Source organism: Nakaseomyces bracarensis (genome assembly GCF_045282275.1).
Source record: "Nakaseomyces bracarensis strain CBM3 chromosome Unknown Scaff4_1, whole genome shotgun sequence".
In the NCBI taxonomy this organism is placed as follows: Eukaryota; Fungi; Ascomycota; class Saccharomycetes; order Saccharomycetales; family Saccharomycetaceae; genus Nakaseomyces; species Nakaseomyces bracarensis.
This window is the reverse complement of record NW_027263964.1, coordinates 61,041-79,992: the sequence shown is the minus strand read 5'-3', so window position 1 is coordinate 79,992 and position 18,952 is coordinate 61,041. Positions and strand designations below refer to the sequence as shown.

At 35.7% G+C, this 18,952-nt stretch overlaps 11 protein-coding genes across 11 annotated transcripts; 6 read left to right on the top strand and 5 right to left on the bottom strand.

Annotated features, from left to right (window-relative positions):
- Positions 1–491: 491 nt before the first annotated feature.
- On the top strand, positions 492–1,103 carry RMP1 (Rmp1p; the record flags this gene model as incomplete). Its single annotated transcript, XM_071050856.1, has 1 exon — positions 492–1,103. The coding sequence occupies one exon, from the start codon at positions 492–494 to the stop codon at positions 1,101–1,103; it is 612 nt and encodes a 203-aa protein (XP_070908068.1).
- A 585-nt stretch (positions 1,104–1,688) lies between these two features.
- SPE4 (spermine synthase) lies at positions 1,689–2,585 on the bottom strand (the record flags this gene model as incomplete). The annotated part of the gene is made up of 1 exon (XM_071050855.1): positions 1,689–2,585. The coding sequence occupies one exon, from the start codon at positions 2,583–2,585 to the stop codon at positions 1,689–1,691; it is 897 nt and encodes a 298-aa protein (XP_070908067.1).
- Positions 2,586–2,822: 237 nt separating this feature from the next.
- Positions 2,823–3,083, top strand: RNJ42_00684 (uncharacterized protein; the record flags this gene model as incomplete). Its single annotated transcript, XM_071050854.1, has 1 exon — positions 2,823–3,083. One exon carries the CDS (start codon positions 2,823–2,825, stop codon positions 3,081–3,083), a length of 261 nt encoding a protein of 86 aa, XP_070908066.1.
- A 113-nt stretch (positions 3,084–3,196) lies between these two features.
- SMD3 (mRNA splicing protein SMD3) lies at positions 3,197–3,496 on the bottom strand (the record flags this gene model as incomplete). Its single annotated transcript, XM_071050853.1, has 1 exon — positions 3,197–3,496. The coding sequence occupies one exon, from the start codon at positions 3,494–3,496 to the stop codon at positions 3,197–3,199; it is 300 nt and encodes a 99-aa protein (XP_070908065.1).
- A 273-nt stretch (positions 3,497–3,769) lies between these two features.
- PEP3 (tethering complex subunit PEP3) lies at positions 3,770–6,622 on the top strand (the record flags this gene model as incomplete). The annotated part of the gene is made up of 1 exon (XM_071050852.1): positions 3,770–6,622. The coding sequence occupies one exon, from the start codon at positions 3,770–3,772 to the stop codon at positions 6,620–6,622; it is 2,853 nt and encodes a 950-aa protein (XP_070908064.1).
- A 473-nt stretch (positions 6,623–7,095) lies between these two features.
- On the top strand, positions 7,096–7,512 carry RDL1 (thiosulfate sulfurtransferase RDL1; the record flags this gene model as incomplete). The annotated part of the gene is made up of 1 exon (XM_071050851.1): positions 7,096–7,512. The coding sequence occupies one exon, from the start codon at positions 7,096–7,098 to the stop codon at positions 7,510–7,512; it is 417 nt and encodes a 138-aa protein (XP_070908063.1).
- A 383-nt stretch (positions 7,513–7,895) lies between these two features.
- Positions 7,896–8,348, top strand: RDL2 (thiosulfate sulfurtransferase RDL2; the record flags this gene model as incomplete). Its single annotated transcript, XM_071050850.1, has 1 exon — positions 7,896–8,348. The coding sequence occupies one exon, from the start codon at positions 7,896–7,898 to the stop codon at positions 8,346–8,348; it is 453 nt and encodes a 150-aa protein (XP_070908062.1).
- A 254-nt stretch (positions 8,349–8,602) lies between these two features.
- RRP36 (rRNA-processing protein RRP36) lies at positions 8,603–9,550 on the bottom strand (the record flags this gene model as incomplete). The annotated part of the gene is made up of 1 exon (XM_071050849.1): positions 8,603–9,550. One exon carries the CDS (start codon positions 9,548–9,550, stop codon positions 8,603–8,605), a length of 948 nt encoding a protein of 315 aa, XP_070908061.1.
- A 371-nt stretch (positions 9,551–9,921) lies between these two features.
- MPD1 (protein disulfide isomerase MPD1) lies at positions 9,922–10,800 on the bottom strand (the record flags this gene model as incomplete). The annotated part of the gene is made up of 1 exon (XM_071050848.1): positions 9,922–10,800. The coding sequence occupies one exon, from the start codon at positions 10,798–10,800 to the stop codon at positions 9,922–9,924; it is 879 nt and encodes a 292-aa protein (XP_070908060.1).
- Positions 10,801–11,160: 360 nt separating this feature from the next.
- Positions 11,161–11,862, top strand: RNJ42_00677 (uncharacterized protein; the record flags this gene model as incomplete). Its single annotated transcript, XM_071050847.1, has 1 exon — positions 11,161–11,862. One exon carries the CDS (start codon positions 11,161–11,163, stop codon positions 11,860–11,862), a length of 702 nt encoding a protein of 233 aa, XP_070908059.1.
- Positions 11,863–12,425: 563 nt separating this feature from the next.
- On the bottom strand, positions 12,426–17,762 carry SNF2 (SWI/SNF catalytic subunit SNF2; the record flags this gene model as incomplete). The annotated part of the gene is made up of 1 exon (XM_071050846.1): positions 12,426–17,762. One exon carries the CDS (start codon positions 17,760–17,762, stop codon positions 12,426–12,428), a length of 5,337 nt encoding a protein of 1,778 aa, XP_070908058.1.
- Between the last annotated feature and the right edge of the window lie 1,190 nt (positions 17,763–18,952).

Sequence of the window (18,952 nt, the reverse complement as noted above, 5' to 3'; positions counted from 1 at the left end):
ATGATGTTATTCTGCAAGTATTAGAGACTATTTCGTTATGGATTCGAATGTCTGTACAGGTTTTTTTGTTGGTTTGAGTTGTTATTATTAAGTTATTGTTGTTTTTTTAATATATGATATACGATTTGTGTAATTACTTGGTTATATTAAAGTTTGAAGTGATATCCAATTTAATAATAGTTCTTTTCTTAATAATAAATGGGTTACTTTTGTGATCCCCTTCTATGCATTCCTTTTGTGCCTGTCAAATTGTGTTGGACCCTTAAAGTGATCTAAAATTGCACAGAAACCCTCGTACCAACTATAGATACAGTTTGATTTTTTCATTCTATTATTCATTTTAAATTATGCATGGAATAAGAAAAAGCGTAAATCAAAGAAATCGAAGCTCATCGCAATTTAAGAAGGAATGAAAAAAAAAATTTTTCTATTGAATTAGTTTGGTGTATATATAGAGGGAAGTTGAATACGGTAAAGTGAGAAGTAAAGCAATGCTTGTTGATAGTTATCTTCGGCTCCATCAGGAATACCGGGTTATATATCTACTCAACCATAGGAATAAGAATCAACACAGGGTAGCGATATGGTGGAAATGGTTTAATATGATGAAAAGGAATGTTGCTGGAGTTGTGGAGGTGGTTCAGCGGATTAGTAGGAGTAAGAAGGGGCCTATTGATCAGGATGTGAGAATTCTGTATAGGTTACTGCACAAATTCTTTAAGATGGAGGACAAGCTGTACTATAGCTTCAATGGGGTTATCCAGCTTGGGCAGTTTATGACTGTTGGAATAGTGCTGGTAGGATTACTAGCTCGTGTACACACTATATATCGTGAGTTATTTGACAATCACGCTAATCGCTTTCAGGAAATTGGATGTATAAAAGTACCGCAATATAGTGAAAAAGTGGATGATTACCAACCAATGGATTCAGAGGAATTGGGAGAACTGATTGAAGAGTCAGAAGTTATTGAACACACTCCAAAACCTATTAAAAAAACAGCTGAAGTTAACACTGTGCATGATAATGCTGGAAAAGGTGACAAAAAGAAAAAGAAGAAGAAGAAGAAGAAGACCTCAGCTATTGACGATCTATTTGGATAGAAATATTTATTTTTTCCGTATAGCACAGTATTAATATTCATAAATATAATAGAATAAAAACAAAGTCTAAATTCTATAATATTTTTTTTTTTTTCGATAATAACTATCAGATTGAGATACAGATTTTTGATTGTATTTACAAGATATGTACGAGAGTTAATTTCACAAATTTATTATTGCCAGGAAAGTCTCCCAAGTAGCAATAAATTGAATTCGATTGGAAACAGGACTGCCATTAGAAAATTAGATGAACTAAACATAAAGGTAGTTAATATCAATATAATAAGTTAGTATCAGAAAGCATATTAGTCTTTTCTATCACTTGTAACTAAACAAAATACAACAAATAAAAATTAAGGATTAAATATAACTAGTCAAACAATAATCCAGTATAGTGATAAGACTGACATAAATCGGTACTATCGTGGATGTTAAAGAAAAAAAAATCTATTAATATTTGGAATAAAATAAAATGCAAAATCGTTAAAATGAGAGATCTTTTTGTACAGTTGGCATAAATTGGTATAATAAACATGTGTTGTCCGTTCTTTCTTTTTCTTTTTTTCACTATTGCTGCTGTTATTTTTATCCGTTGATAAGGTTGTCAGCCCAGTTAGGTAGAACAAAGGAAGCAGTGTGGATTTGATTGTTGTAATACTTTAAGTTTTCTAATTCCTCCTTAGTAGGCTCTCTCTGAGGAATAGTTAAATCGGTTTCTGGTGAGTTGCAGCAAACTATCAAACCAAGTTGACCACTTGTGTATGTTGGAACGGTGGTATAACATATTCTTGCATTTCTGAATACCGATTTAGCAGTTTGGCTCAGATTCTTTAAGTAGTTTATGTCTAACCAAACATTTTCAGAAGTTTGTGCAATAACTATACCATCAGGTTTCAGAGCATCTTGTAACAGCTGGAAGTATTCGGTTTGGAAGAATGCTTCGGCAGGACCATCTGGATCAGAGCTATCAGTAATAATGACATCAAACTTTTCGTTTTCTTCCAATTGGGAAGCATCTTTCAAGAACTTAAACCCATCGCACAGCTTGAGAGTCAATTTAGGGTGATTCATGGCTGAAGACATCCCTGGCAAATATTTTTCAGCAAGCTCAATAACCGTTTTATCAATTTCCACCATGGTAACAGACTCGACACCTTCGTGTTTGACAACCTCTCTAACAACCCCACCGTCACCACCACCGATAACCAATACTTTTTTTGGATTCTTGTGACAGTAGAGTGGAATATGAGCAATCATTTCCTGATAAGCAAACTCGTCCCTCTCAGAACACTGTATGATTCCATCCAAAACTAAAACCACACCATGATTAGTACTGCGGAACACTAGAATGTCTTGGAACTCACTCTTAGAATGGTGTAAAACTTCCTCAACCCTCAATGCCAATGCCTGCCCAGGGAAATGCTCATCGCTAACTTCATAGAACCAACCGTCCTTAATACAATCATGAACTTTTGACGTCATTTTTTTCTTTTAGTATTTGTATAATTATCCCAACAAAGCTACAACTGGAAAAACAATTGATTCAAATGCTTGATTAGATTAATTGCAGTAATTAAAGACCTATTTAAATTGAAGTTAATTTTAATTTTTTTTTTTAAGAATTTTTCAAAAGGCTCTCGAGAAGTGAAAAATGACGTATTTTCAATATAAATAGTCAATAGTCAATATAATTAATTTATCAAGAGGAACCCCATTATAATGGGAACGAGTCCTCAAATGGAGAATAGAAAGACGGAGTTGATAGATCGGTCTGTTCAGCTACAAGCTGAGATCAATTCTGTTTTCGCTGAGCTAAGTGACCTCAATAGGCAGGTCCGCATTGACATCGATGATTTCTGCAATATTTATGAGAACAGTTTACTCAATGCTAATGATACGACAAATGTAACGACAAATATAGCGAATGCTACGGCGACAAATATAATGAACCGCTCACCACGAAACTCTCCAAATAAATAAACTCTATTTTAAATATTCACTTTGTAGAAAAACATAAAGAACTTTTCATAAATATTTCTTTTTTTATTTTGATATCTCTATTAAACTATACATATAATACAAGGTGGAACAAACTATTTCCGTCTAGGGCCTCTGACAGGTGGTGGTGCCCTTGATTGTGGTTTCTTGAACATTGGTGCATTCTTCAGCATATCGGGCACTACAAAGAACCGTACATGCGACCCACGCACAAACACATGGTCCATCCTCGTAAGTTTCGAATCTGTACCTGTCACTGTCACATCTCGCAGCTGTATGTTCATATTATCCTCACTCTCAACAAGTCTCCCATGGTACGTCTCTCCAGTAGTCAACTCCACGGTGACCACATGCCCTTGGGCCTCACTCAATAGTTTGACAGGTATATTACTCATCTATCTCGTCTTTGTTCTTTCACCCGATTAAACTTAATACTACCTCAGAGGGGATTCAACATTTGCATCAGCTGTACAATAAATTTAAATATTGTGATAGCTCTTCGCTCGCTCTAAAATTTGCCGTACTTTAAAAATTAAAGGCCACTATTAAAGGTCGATACCCTAAAATTAATACAAGTTACTGGTTTATTTATACACACTTGTTTAGCTAGCGACGTCTGTGGTATTACCAAAGAGAGTAGATAACAATATATAATAAAAAGAGGAGGCATGGAGGTTGAAATTGAACATGTGGAGCTTGGTTTCATTAAGGAGCTCAGTAACAATATCTGCACCTTGCAGGTGCAGTCTAATATAATGTGTTTTGGGTTGAGGTCAGGGATAATATTTCTGATTGATCTGGATACCCCATCGAATGTTATCCAGTACCGAATTCCTCTGGTGGTGACGGATAATGTTGGCAACAGTGAGAAGTTGCTGCGGATATGGCTCAATCCTCAGGGTACTACGATTTTGGTGAAGACGAACTATGCTAAATACTATCTTTGTGACATACATTCTATTATGGAGAACAATGGACAGGCGATTAATAGAGATACTATCACGGTTGTGAAGCAATTGAGCAAGAAGAATTGTGACGTGAGGAACGTTACGTGGATTGCTGATCCCCTAGCTCATTCGGATGAAGGTATTAAATATCTCTGTGGTACTATAAAGGGACAGTTATTCCTTGTGGAGTCTAGGAAGTTTGGCGTAGATCCCAAAGTAACCACACTTTACCAGTCAAAGAACCCGATCGATGGTATTTATTGGAATCATCGGAATGGAGATTGTATTGTAGCTTCAAAGAATGATATAATCTACTGGAAAAATAAGACAGGTAGCGCAGTTGATCCTACTATTACTTTAAATAAGTCCAATCAACCTAGTGAAATGGAAGAGTTTGAACATGTACATACTGATCACACCAATAAATTTGCGACTCATAATACCGCATATGCCTGGATAACTGATTCAGGTGTCGTATTTTCAGATGTAGAACAACAGAAAAAATCTGGAGAGAAGATACTGGCTGGTTCAAAAGTTATTTTAAATATGGAGCTGCCAAACTCAAAGTATCCAATAAGTGACCTGGCATTGTCCAACTATCACCTTCTATTGCTTCGAGGATCTGGTATAACTGTTGTTAACCAAATTGATAATACAATTGCATTTAATGAGTCTATATGGAGTTCGGGAGACGAACAGATGCTTGGAATTACAGCTGACTACAACAATTCGCCGCCAACTTATTGGTGTTATTCCAATTCTAATATTTATGAAGTAATTCTTAAGAACGAATCGCAGTCAGTATGGAGATTACTCTGTGATTTGAAACGATTTGATGAAGTGCTGGCACTACCTGATCTTAATAAATACGATAGAGATCTTGTTAATCTTTATAAAGCGGTAGACCTATTGGACAAGGGGCGAAAGTTGGAAGCATCTAAAAGTTTCGGAGAGACCTCAGCGGCGAGTATATGTAAAGTAGCATTAAAATTGATGAGACCGACTGCTGGTGAGAAGGAGGGGAACATAGATGATATAGAAGCCTTACAATGCTATTTGAAATCGAAACTACAGCAAGTTGGTGAAAAAAACTCTATTCAGTACATACTATTATCAGATTGGATTGTCTGGAATTATCTGAAGCTAATGAATAAATGTGACGAAAGTATTATCATGGAAAATAGAGGAGATAACATTGAATCCTTGAGCAAAAACAAGAATTCTTTTTCATTACAGCTGAGGAACTTCATTGACGAAAATGTAAACAACATCGATAGAGACACGGTGTATCAGTTATTAGAGCGGTATGATAGAAAGTCTGAATTGTTGTATCTTGCTGAAAAGGTTGGAGACTATAATTATTTGCTCATTTATTGGATAAAAGCTGAAAATTGGTACGAATCTCTAAAAGTTTTACAAAAAATTGATGATCCAGAAATATTTTATAAATATTCGAATGTACTACTGGTTCATTCTCCTAATTCCACCACCCATATGTGGATGAAGGCTACATTTTTAAATCCAGTAAACCTAATACCTGCTATCTTAACGTACTTTACACAATTTAAAAGAGATGTACAGAGCTCAAGAAAGACCAGTGAAAACTATGCATTGAGTTATCTTCAGTGGTATATTAAAGAAACTGATTCTGAAGAGAAGATTATCTACAATACAGTACTATATATGATGATTACAACGCCTCAAATTGAAGAGGATTCTGAACGTATCGATGAATACAATAAAGAAATACTGCAATTTATGGAACATCACGAAAGGAACTGTAATATCGATTTCATTCTAAGGCTAAGTCTCAAGTTCAACAGGGTCGAGGTTGCCGTGTATATTTTGAAGTTGTTAGAATCGTACGAAGATGCAGTAAATTTAGCATTAGACAATGACATGATTCCAATGGCTAAGGAGATAGCAAACACAGAAGCGTTGAACGATAACATCACTGAGAAAAAGAAGCTGTGGTTGAAGATAGCTAGGAAACTGTTCATAAACGAACCTGAAAACCCCGACATCAAACAAACAATTAGGGCTGTTATCACCGAGTCAGAAAATTGTGTGGAGATCAAGGACTTGCTTCCATTATTCAATGCTTTTACTACAGTTGCAAACTTGAAGGATGAGCTCATTAGAAGTCTTGAAGCGCACAACCAATCGATAGTAAACATACACAAGGACATCCAAAATTCGCTGCAGTTGAAGAAAGATATTATTCAAGATACAGAAAGGTTCAAAGAGCGATACCAAGTATTGGAAGCGGGCTCCTCCTGTGACCAGTGTCACCGTATGCTACAGACCAGAAAGTTCCTGGTATTCCCATGCGGCCACAACTTCCACACAGACTGTCTCATCAAGGCCATTCTCAGCTCTAACGACTACAACCTCAAGAGCAAGATAGAAAACTTCCAAAGAAGACTCAACAAGGACCGCAAGTCAGTGAACCCGCGCGAGCTCGAAAAATTGATGGCAACAAAATGCTGCCTATGCAGTGACATCGCCATCAACAAGATAGACGAACCCGTGACAATCATGGACACCGAACGTGAACAATGGTCAATCTTCTAAAAAAATACATATATATATTCGATATATTATGATATATTATGATATCGTTTTGTCATTACGTTATGTATATCATAATATACGATACTTAGTCATCACTATACAAATATTTTTGTCCTTATTTGTCCTTCTTTTTGTCCCCGCACAAATTTTATCCTTCAGTACAAAATTGTCTATTACAAATGATATTTCTCACCCTTGGTAGATGGTACGTTGATTTCTGAGCAATTCAGCACCAGAAAGAAAAAAAATGTCTATTTGTAATTTGTCATGGTATAATTTTAAATATTTGGACAAATTTTAAGGGTTGTTTCCCTCTCTGCTGAATTTCATTACAAATGCCTTTTTCCTCGATGTCATATATATAAGGGGAAGACCTATTTAATAGACAACTGTTCTAATTTGTTTTGTGCTAAAGATATATAATTGTATAACAAACAAACAACAAAAGACAACAAAGAAACGTATATATAGAAATGTGGAAGAAGATTATTGATGCTTGGAACGGTACTGATGGTAGCTCTGCTACTCCTGGTGTGAAGACCTATGATTTCGAGGATGTGAAGAAGTTTGCGCAAGAGAAGAACCCAAACGTTGTCCTGGTTGATGTCAGAGAGCCATCTGAGTATGATCTTGTGCACATCCCGGGCTCAATTAATGTTCCATACAGAAGTCATCCAGAAGGTTTCACCTTGGATCCAGCCACTTTCTCCCAGACCTTCGGTGTCCAGAAGCCTCCAATTACCAAGCATCTTGTTTTCTACTGTGCCTCTGGCCGTCGTGGTACTATGGCCCGTGAAGTTGCTGCTAAGGCTGGTTACACTGACTTGTCCGAGTACCCAGGTTCTGTGAATGACTGGGTTGCTCATGGTGGTGATAAGCTAATGTTGTAGAAATGAAATAACAACTATAAAAAAAACGAAAATATATAGTTAATATAATTAAAAAATATTAAAATAAAAATTCATATGAAGTTAATGAAAAAAAACAACCAAAACACCATAAAATTGGCTGTAGTAAATGCCCAATTTGATGATTATACTATAATAACGAACAAGCTACAAATATAACTGTTGATAGCACTTGATAGTTTATATATTGATGTCACTAATCGACTTATTGACCAGCTTTTATAGCAAAAGGCAAATTTTTTATGAATTTTAGCCTTTTTTCTGCATTGACAGGTAGAAAAAAAAATTTAGTTATTTTATTATTAATAGATTAATGGAACTGGAGAACAGTGGCAACGAGAAATACCAAATACGTTAAACCTATAATGTTCAGAAGTTTGATAAGTACCCATATTTCTCCTGTTAGGGTTGTCGGGTTACATAGATCAACTACGCTAATGAGAATGCTCAGTACCAAGGGCCCTAAGCTTTATGATTTTGAACAAGTGAAAAAGCTGGTTCTGCATCCTGATGAGAAGAAGCTGTTAGTTGATGTTAGAGAACCTGATGAGTTGAAGGACTATAAACTGCCAAACTCTATCAATATTCCATTGAAAAGTGCACCTGGTGCACTCGGTTTGCCGGAAGAGGAATTTGAAGAGCTATTTAAATTTCAGAAGCCTTCTAAGGATCAAGAGTTGATCTTTTTCTGTCAATTAGGTATGAGAGCTAAGGCATCAGAAGAACTTGCCAAGTCGTATGGTTATGAATCCACAGGTGTCTGGGAAGGTTCGATTAAAGAATGGTTAGAGAAGGGTGGTGCAAACATTAAACCTTAAAACGACTTTTTAGTAGGACAAATTTTTTAAAGCCTGTAAGAGAAAATTTTCTAACTCGAATACATGAAGACACGTAATGATTATCTATTCAATATTCTACTACGGTATTTTTGTTTGATTATTTAGCTGCTTTTAACAAATAATGGAGGTCAAAAGAAGAAAAACCTTACCTTAATATGTATGCTATTCCATTCAATAATATTTAATTAATATGCAATTAAAAAGAGAGAAAATAATTTCCTGTATATAATATTCTAACGTTTATGAAATTCAAATTGCTTGAATTCTTTACCAAGCTTCTTCTTTCTCTTCCTTTCCATAACCTTTTCACGTTGCTTGGTTTTCATGTGGTCAAACTTCCACTTCTGAATAACCTTACGCTTCTCGGATTTCTTTAAGTGGAACCTACTCTTATTACCTGTATTTAGCTCTGCTTCATAATCCTTAATAATCTTTTGTTCGGTTTCTCTATTTCTTACTGACTGAAGTCTTGATTTCATACTACGCACTCTATTCTCCATTTCCTCACGCTCATAGTCTGAAATTTTATTCACAAATTTAGAGTCCTTGAGAAGTCTTTCCATCTCAGCAATCTCCTTCTCTCTGTACTCGTCTAAAAATTGGTACCTTTTCCTTATAGTGCTAAAATCTGTGGCTTCACCTGTAGCCTTTGTGAACCTAACATCCTGATAAATACCTGATTTAACCTGTTTTTGAACCTGCAGTCCTGGAATCTCTCGTATCTTCGAGACACGTTTCTTAGAGGATTGCTCAGTTGGGGCATGCTTCCTCCTCTTCTTAGACTTATTACCTCCCTTACGGTAGCCCTCCTCTTCATCTTCTTCGAAAAAGGCACCACCATCTTCATCACTGCTAGAATCATTTTCGGATTCACTATCAGACTCAAACTGTTCCTCCTTGTACGATTTGGCGACCTGTTCGGGTTCTTGACGCTTGATAGTTCTAGGTTTCTTCTTGGTATCACGCACACGTTCTTTCTTTTCTTCCTCCTCAAGCTGCTTATCAGCTTTCTTTAACGAGCCAAATGATATGGTTTTAATTTCTTCATCCTCATCACTACCACTCTGTTTGTCGTCTCTGTTTGTTCTCTTAGAGAGAATGGCCTCCAGGTCTTCACTTGCAGAATCTTCTTCGTCATCATCCGCATAAGTAGGCCTTATTTTCTTGAAGTAAAAAGACATCAGCTCAGTTGTAATAGAATTGTTGTCGAACTTTATGAATATATATCGAATACGATCAATCTAATCCAAATGATTATATTTAATTCCATATGTCTATTAACACTTAAAATACCAAAATGATGCGATGAGCTTCAAATTTTCGTTTTTCTTCAAAATTTTTTCAGTTTTTACCAGCTTCTGCGGTACTTTCTGTGCGTCCTGTAGACGTTTTACATCTAATAATATATAAACAGCGATTATGGATTTAAAGTGTTGATATAGTGGTTTGACTGTTCTTTGATTGAGGTGACACTTTTTACTACTAAATGAATCTATCTTCTTTCTCTATATATATAAATTCTAGGTTTTGTGAAGGTTGCACGAAAACAGCACTAAAATTCGTCATCCTGTACAGTAGTTTTCTTCTTCTTTTTCAGTTTGTTTAAGTACTCATCACGTTTACTGTAGGGACCCTCCCTTGGTTTTATTGATGTCGAATCCATGATGAATTTAGCAGCAGTAGCCTTGGTGATCTTATCACTTAGAATATGAGCCACGTCATTCTTTGAGTCAAACACAACAAGAACACTCTTCTCTTTTGACAGAGCATCGTTTAATTGCTTGTGAATGCCAGGATAATCATTTTGTAAGCTTGTAGCAGTTTCGAAGTTAACTTGGGAGAGTGGGAACATGAACAGCTTCAATTGTCCCAGCCAGTCCAGCGCAATGGATTTGTATAAGGGCGAAATTGCGTCCTTCTTGGAGAACAGGACTACTGAATACTGTGGGGATTGCTGTAACATCTTGTTTAAATTATCTAGTTTAACAATCTTTTTAACGTATCTTTTCACCCTAGACTTAATGAAATCAGCTAGAGGCGCTAACTTTCTCTCACCCTGGTAAGTCTCTTGAGCGTGTTTCTTTAAATTAGAGCCCTTCTTAGGTGGCTTAAATACCATAAGAGTTGGGAATCCCTGAACGCCATATTGGCTGCACAGTTGTTTGTTCTTCTCTAGATCACAGTTTACAGCTGCCACTTGGTAAACACCATCACTTACTTTACCTAATTGGTGTATCGTGTTCTTTAATTGTTTACAGTAGCCACACCAAGGAGCATAGAATTCGACCAAAGTGGTATAATTTGTGTTATGAACAACACGGTCAAAGTTAGCAGTGGATAGTTCTATTATATTAGGGTCACTGCCATAAAAGCTCTGCAATTGACCGGAAACTAAACTGATCGCACAACAGAGCCACACATATAAAAGCATTTCTTATATATTTATACTATCTTGAAAATAGATGAACTTGCAATGATATAGTAGTTCTGTTTATCTATAAAGGTATATTATTTATAGATCAATGTGTCGTTGCTGTTATCAACTGTTTAATACTTGGTTACAACAGACGCAATCAGTCTTGTGCCTGAATTCGTAGTTCGTGTCGATGACTTCAATCGAATGCTAGGAAATAAGGGATATCCCTCTTTAAGCTGTCAAGTTGCTAAGGTGCCTAACTGCTTTTCATATATTAGTAATCAATCAGAAAAGTTTGGATTATATATAGCGATTCTTGTTATTCCTTATGAAATAATTTAACGATAATTGCTACGAGGGTACAGGAAACTAATAATGGCAGAAAACAAGGCTGATTTATATGCATTCTATGCATTTCTTCAATTATATAGGTATTTGGGACATGTTGATAGGAATTACAACTTAAGGACTGTAGCAGAGGTCCTCTATGGTACATCACAAGTGATCAAAGAGGACACGTCTCTTTTTATTACCTGGAAGAGAAAGGGTTCTGATTCTGAATTAGAAAAGGAAGAAGACGATGGTTATACATTAAGAGGTTGTATCGGGACATTTGCAAAATTGCCAATTGAAGCTGGTATTCAGAGGTACTCGTTGGTTGCTGCACTTGAAGATAGCCGCTTTCCTCCTATTAAGGATGAAGAGTTAACTAGTTTGAAGTGCAGCTGTAATATATTAAGACATTTTGAGAGAATTTATGTAAATGGTGAAACTGGAGGCGATATTAACAACTGGGAAATTGGTAAGAATGGTATTGAACTGCTTTTCAGGCATCCACGTTCAGGTAAGGTGTGTAGTGCCACTTTCCTGCCCGATGTAATGGTCGAACAAAAATGGGATAAGAAGACAACCTTTTTGAATCTAATTCAAAAGGCTGGATGTTATCATGGCGCCGAAGAGATATTGGAAAACTACTCCAAATATTTCATAGAAGTTATCAAGTATGAAGGTAAGAAGAGTGACATTGATTATCAAGGATTTAAAAGATCTTTTGATATGCTAGAGAGCAAGGCGTAGTTGTTCTCTATTTGGGAAAAAAAAACTCTTTCTTTGCCTAATTCTTTTAGTTGTGGATAAACTTAAATTATCTCATAAGTAATTTGTTCTTTAGCTGGTCTACGAATATCTTTTTAGTCTTAAAACTTGAGATTGACTAAAATGAAAAACTCTAAAATATAACTTAAGATAATTGACGTATAAAATTCCAATTCTTCCTATTGATATAGTAGATAAAACAGAGATTACTAATACAATAAATAAATATAAAAATATATTACTAGCTGCATCTTTATGCTAATTTAAATTATTGACAGCGGTTGATAAAAATTATTTTCAGTAAGTCTAAAAAAAATGATATTGGACGCAACCGGAATCGAACCGATGACCTCTTCCTTGCAAGGGAAGCGCGCTACCAACTGCGCCATGTGCCCATGTAATATATGAAATTCTAAAATAGTATTAGCTTTAACAAATTTCAGAAACTATGATTTGCTGAGCTACGAAAATAAGATATTGCATTGCATATGTATATAAAGCTAAAGTAGATCATTTCTATCATTTTATCATTAAAAACTATAGACCTATTTAGGACTCTCATTTTGTTCATCACCAGCTAAACGATTTTCAGCATCTTGAACAATTAACGGTTTTGTACCAAATTTCTCATCAAAGTCAGAATAATCAATTGGTGAATTATCACCAGTTATTTCTGCGTACTTTTGGAATACAGCATTTTCAAGCTCGAAAGCGTCGTCATAAACTACTGAACCCTCTGTGTTATAAACTCTGGCATTTGCGAACATGAGGTGAAAATCCTCCATTGCCTCTTTTAATGAATTATAGCGCAAATTTTCGATTGTTTCTTCGATATTGTCAAATGCAATGGGGTACTTAATAATCAAGTAATAATCGGGGTATAATTGCTTTGAGGGCTTAACTAAAAAGATGTCAGATAATTTCCTCTCGACACTGTTTGTGTAATTAAGAGCAAAATCATACATTTCTTTAGCCTTTTCGGCGATTTTTTTACGTTCTTCTTCTGATTCTGGTTCTTCAGGCAGCATTCGAATATATGGTTGCCCATTCTTCGATTTTGGAGGCCTTCCGCGCCCACGACCTGAGCCGCGACCACGTGGTTTCCCTCTACCACGCCCACGACCGCGACCTCTTGTAGATGTTCGAGCAGATTTTATCGATGTCTTCCCAGCACGCGACGTTTCGATCTCGTGCTCTGTTCCCTCTGCAGTAGGTGAAGGAGCTTGTGTTGATTCTCTGTCAGGATCATCTGTTTTGATCTTTTTTGGACGCCCACGAGGTCTTCCTGGGTTTCCTTTCCTCTTCTTCGAGTCATCCATTTCGATATACTCGTCATTCGTATCTGATAAATCCTCGTTATTGGTAGATGGACTACCAATATGAGAGTCAGATTCAGACTTTAGGGGGATAGGAGGTTCGGTTTTAATTATATCCTCGGTATCTTCCTTTTCTGATGTTATTATCTCTTTGTTAGCATCTTTATCTTCAGAATCACTTACCTCAAATTGTTTCAACCATTGTTCTTCTGACATATTGTCTGAATATGAAGCCTGTTTCCTTTCTCTGGTACCACGGCCATAAGTTACAGCACTTTCAGATTGCTCCTTCTGTAACTCCTCTTCTATATTTCTATGATATAGTTCTGGAAGTTCCTCTAATGTCATCAATCTCGAGGTTATATTCATTGCCTTGTCTGTTTCTTCTCTTTCTTCGTCTAATTGAACAAATTTAACCATGTCATCTTCACTTCTAGCTAGAATTTCATTGATTTCACTATCCTTCAGCTCATCTTCCTCTTCAATACCAGCCTCCTTTCTTTTCCTTCTTTCTTCCTCTGCTTCCAATAATGATCTCAATAAAGCTTCCTGTTCTTCTGCAGTAGACTTGTTATCGAATTTACCGGCTTGAATAACTTTACCATCAATATCTAATTTTTTGTATGCCTTTTCCAAGATGACTTCTTCGACAGAATTGGTTGTAATTAATCTAATAATACGAACTTCATTCTTTTGACCAATTCTATGCGCTCTATCTTGAGCTTGAAGATCTTGATGAGGGTTCCAATCCGTGTCAAAAATGATGACTGTATCGGCAGTTTGCAAGTTCAAACCTAAACCACCAGCTCTGGTTGATAGAATAAAACAGAAGTATTCAGAATTAGGATCGTTAAACAGTTTCAGTAGTTCACCACGTTCATCAGATTTAGTATGACCATCTAATCTCAAATATTTAATATCAATATATCTTAAGAAATCCTCCATAATATCCATAATTTGTGTCATCTGGAAAAAGATCAAGACTCTATGTCCGGAGGCCTTTAGTTTTGGTAGAATTCTTTCTAGGAGTTCAAATTTACCTGCAACTCTCCATATATTCATATTAGTTTCTCTACTTGGATTGATATTATCTTCTACGTCCTCAAAAACAAATGGATGATTACAGATTTTCTTCAATTGCATTAACTGGTTATTGAAACCTCTCAACCCGACCAGTTTCTTTTTATTCTGGTCACCAATGAACAACTGCTTGTGTTTTAGCATTTGTTGATACATAACATGCTGCAGAGCGCTCATTTTACACTTAATAACCTTCTCTACCTTATCAGGAAGTTCTTTCTCCACGTCTTTCTTTAGACGTCTCAGTAAAAATGGTCTTAAAACTTTGTGCAGTCTTCTAATAATCAATAAAGTTTCTTCTTCACTTAATTCTATCTTATCTTGACCACCAGTATTGGCAAAAGGTGTATTAAACCATTCGTCAAACGATTTTGCAGAATTGAAGATCTTAGGTAAGACGAAGTTAAGTAATGCCCATAATTCAGGAAGATTATTTTGAAGTGGCGTACCGGTTAAAATTAAACGATAATCAGAATGGTAAAAAGTGTTTAGCGTTAAAGACAGTTTAGATTGTGCATTTTTCATTCTGTGACCTTCATCGATAATCATATGGACCCATTTAACTTTTGATAAAAGTGCACGCTCTTTAATGATATATTCAAATGTGGTTAAAACAACGTCAAACTCCCCAGATTTTATTGTGGCTTGTTTCATTTTTCTTTCATTAGGAGAACCTTTATAAGATATGGCCCTCATCTTTGGAGCCCATTTTTCAAACTCCGAACTCCAATTTGGAAGTGTAGATAATGGAACGATTACTAAGAATGGGCCTTTGATATTTTTGGTTTCGTATAGATATGTCAACAGAGAGATGGTTTGAATGGTTTTACCTAGACCCATTTCATCTGCCAATATACCATTCAAATGATTGTTAAATAGAGAAACCATCCATTGTAAACCTTTGATTTGATATTCCTTCAGTGTACCACCGACTAATATGGATGGCTGACGCGTTATAACCTCTTTGACACGGTGCGCAACATTATAATAATCAACAGTATCATCATCATCGTCATCATAATTCATTTCCATAGTGAGGGCAGGTTCTTCATGATATGCTCCCTCGATAGTGTCTTCATTTTGTTCCTTTAGATGGGTATCTAGCATAATTTTGGTATGCTTTTGTTGATCTTTAACGGCTTTAGTTAAAGAATCCAAGAAAGCATTAGTTTGCTTCAGCAAATGTGTGATTCTGGTGTCCTTCGTTTGATCCAATAACTTGATATAAGCTTCCTCATCGTTAGCTTTCAAAGCCTGTAAACGTTCTTTTGCTTTCCTTTCAGCTCTCTTTTGTTCATCTTTTTCTAGGGTAGCGTGTGTCGCAACTAGTTTATGGCCAAATTTGAGACGCTTATTTCTTCTATGCACTTTGTGACTGAATGAGTTAACAATAGAGTTTTTGATTTTGGTCAGTTTCTGTTGATGTCTTTTGGATTCTTCTTCTTTTCTTAGTATTTCATGTTTTCTACATAATTCAATTGTGAGCATAACATCTTTCATGTTAATATTCCTAATCTTTGATAAGAAATTTGGATGTGCGTTCGTTAGAAGAGTATTTTGGTACCACTCATACTGTAGGACGTGACCTCTCACAGCTTTTTGTAAAGGTAAGAGTTGTAGTGCGAAATAATCATATAAGGCGTCTAAATTAACTTTTTCATCTTTGCTCTCTTCAAGGATATCTGAAATACAACTATTAACGGATGTGTCTATGTTCAAAGCAATTAATGTTTGGTAAATATCGGTTGCAGTATGGATATCAACACCTGGGGGCAACACACCAGGTTCTATGACTAATTTTGGATTTGCGGTATTTGGAAATAAAGAATAATAATCTACTGGTACTTCGGGAATCTTTGGAATAGTCACGGTATCTACCATTATATCAGGGTCTTCAACTTGTACTACATTATTGACATATGGATAACGGTGAGCGAAAATATGTAATGGAACTGGAGCTTGCTGATATGCTGGTGAAGTGTCACCATCAATAAGTCTATCGGGGATTTTGTGTACTGGTGCTTGAATCTGGTAAGGAGACTCTCTCTTAGGTTTATTTTCAATTGGTGGTTGCTCCTCTTTTAGTTGTTCCACTGGTGTTTGACCCTGTTGAGTTTTGGCGTAGTCTGGAACTGTTCTTGGAGATGGTGTCTCTTCTCTTTCTATTTGATTCACAGCTCTCTTAGCATTATTATTCAACTTGTTTTGGTGTGGCATCTGCTGTTGGGTAACATTTTGCAATGGAGCAGGAGTTGTCTTTACCGAACCCTGTGGGTTGCCCTGTATAGAATCTGGCGTTGGGCCAGGTCTGTTTGCACCTGGTGGAAAAGGGTTAACATTCGCTGTATTACTCTGAATTGGGCCGCTAGTTGTTACTGAAGGTTTTCCTTGAGGAGATGTTGTAGAGGTATTTTGGTTAGGTGGTTGCAGTGATGGGTTTGTTCCTTGTGTAGCTTGTTGTCCTTGTTGCATCTGCTTCTTTTTCACAAAATCACTTAGGGAGATTAACATTCTTTTAAAATCAGGAGGGTTGTTGATGGAGTTCTGAATAACCTTTTGATACTCAGGTGGGACTGCTTGACTATTCACAAGACATTTAAGAGCCGCTATCTGTGCACGCAATAGTTCGGATTGCTGGGGTGTAAATATTCCACCATGAGGTTGCCTTTGTTGAGCTGGTATAGATCCTGGGGTTGATCCCTGCATCTGTGGTGTCGAACCGTGTTGGGGCCTTTGTGGCTGTAGCTGATGGACAGAGTGGTTGGAATTGGTCCTTTGTAAATTATGATGTGCAGGCATATTTTGGGTCACCACCTGTGATTTTGGAGAGGTTGCCGGAGAATTAGACGTTTCTGAAGATCCCGGTTGAGGCGGTACTCTTTGTGCACTAGATGATGACAATCTGTTATTATTATCATTGTTATTATTATTTTTATTATAATTATTATTGTTGTTATTATTTTTGTTATTGCTATTATTGTAAAATTGAACTGGGTTTCCTTGCATCGAAGCATTATTCTGGACACCATTTATTTGATAACTTGGAGATTTTGAATTACTAGCACTGGTATTAGATCTATCTACAGGAGTCATTGAGGGTTGTCTTTGGTTACCAGTATTATTCATAGGGCTTCCAGCACCTCCAGGATGTGACATTGAGAGTCCAGATACGGATGGTGATGGTTTTCGTACATTTTCCATGTTATCTACTTGAGGACTATTTCCATTTGGTATACTCTGCTGTTGCTGCTGTTGCTGTTGTTGTTGCTGTTGTTGCTGTTGTTGGTGCTGTTGTTGTTGTTGTTGCAACTTTTGGCGTTGTTCATGCTGTTGCTTAGCAGCAACATGTAATATCTTCGTAAGATGTATAAACTCTGGCACATTAGTAGCGTTTTTACCGTGTTGATTTCGGAGTTGTTGCCATTTCAAATAACATCGGTTTATCTCTTCTTTAGTAAGCTGCCTCTGCGGTAGTGGGACTTCCATGTTGTTGTGTTCGTTGTTTAGTTAATTAATGATAATGATACAATTTGTTGATTGAGTTTAGTAGATATTTTTGTTGTATTAGTTGTTTTTTTTTGAAAATACCTAGGAAAAAATAAATCACGAAAAAAAAGAAAACGAATAATATTAAGACTGGACAATATCTTATTTTTTTTTTTTTGCTTTTATTATTCTGAATTCGTTGTCTTTAACTGTGAAATAAAGAAGCTTATTATATTTTAATAAATTTCTTTTTGATTATTCCCCTTATTAATTCAATAACTAAAAAAGAATAATCCGGCGAGAAATGAAAAGACAAGAATTGAAACAAAAAAAATAAGACCAAAAAAAGAGAACCGTTATCTTAATTTCACCCTTTACTTATTAGGTTATAACAATAATTGTTTTTAATAATAGCTATTTTTAAGCCCAATATTGTTGTTTACTCTATGTTTAGTTTTTTTTTCGTCAAGTCAATGAACGAATATTTTTCCTTCCTGGAATGAATTTTTTTTTTTTTCAAAGCAGTTGGTTACCCTACCTTCTTTGACAAGCACGCGAAAAAAAAACTCGAAAAATTCGAAAAATTCGAAAAAAAGTTATTTGGCGGCGGTCACGTTACTGCCGTAAATAGTTATTAATCAGGTGATTAGAAATTTGCTAGCAAGCTTGAGGATATGGTATTCTAAAAACTTATCTGAAATTTGGTGTATTACTGTATAGAGAGCTTCGATAGTTTTGATACCTATTTATCAACAACGGTAAGATATTGTAGTTTCTTTTTATTGTTGTATTTTTTTCTGTCCTGTTAGTAAAATTAAATATAATAATAACAATATATTTTTTATCACTAATATGGAAAGGAACCTTATGAGGATGATTAAACAAATTTATTATAATCAATTCACAATAAATTAACAATATCAATGTATTAAAAAAAAAGAAACAAAAAAGGAACCAAGTGCTTTTCCTTTTTTTTTAATTTTTATTTTATTAATAATAATTAAAATTAAATCTTATTTAATGAAGTGGGGGGGGTCGACGGAGACAGATTTAATTTTCTAATTTCAGTTAATTTTGAGATCTATTTCAAATTTGGTATTTGTGGGGTGTGTATCGTGTGAATCCAATATTAATGCCTTTTTTAACTCACCTACACACACTTTCTCTCTTACTTACTCTTACTCTTACTA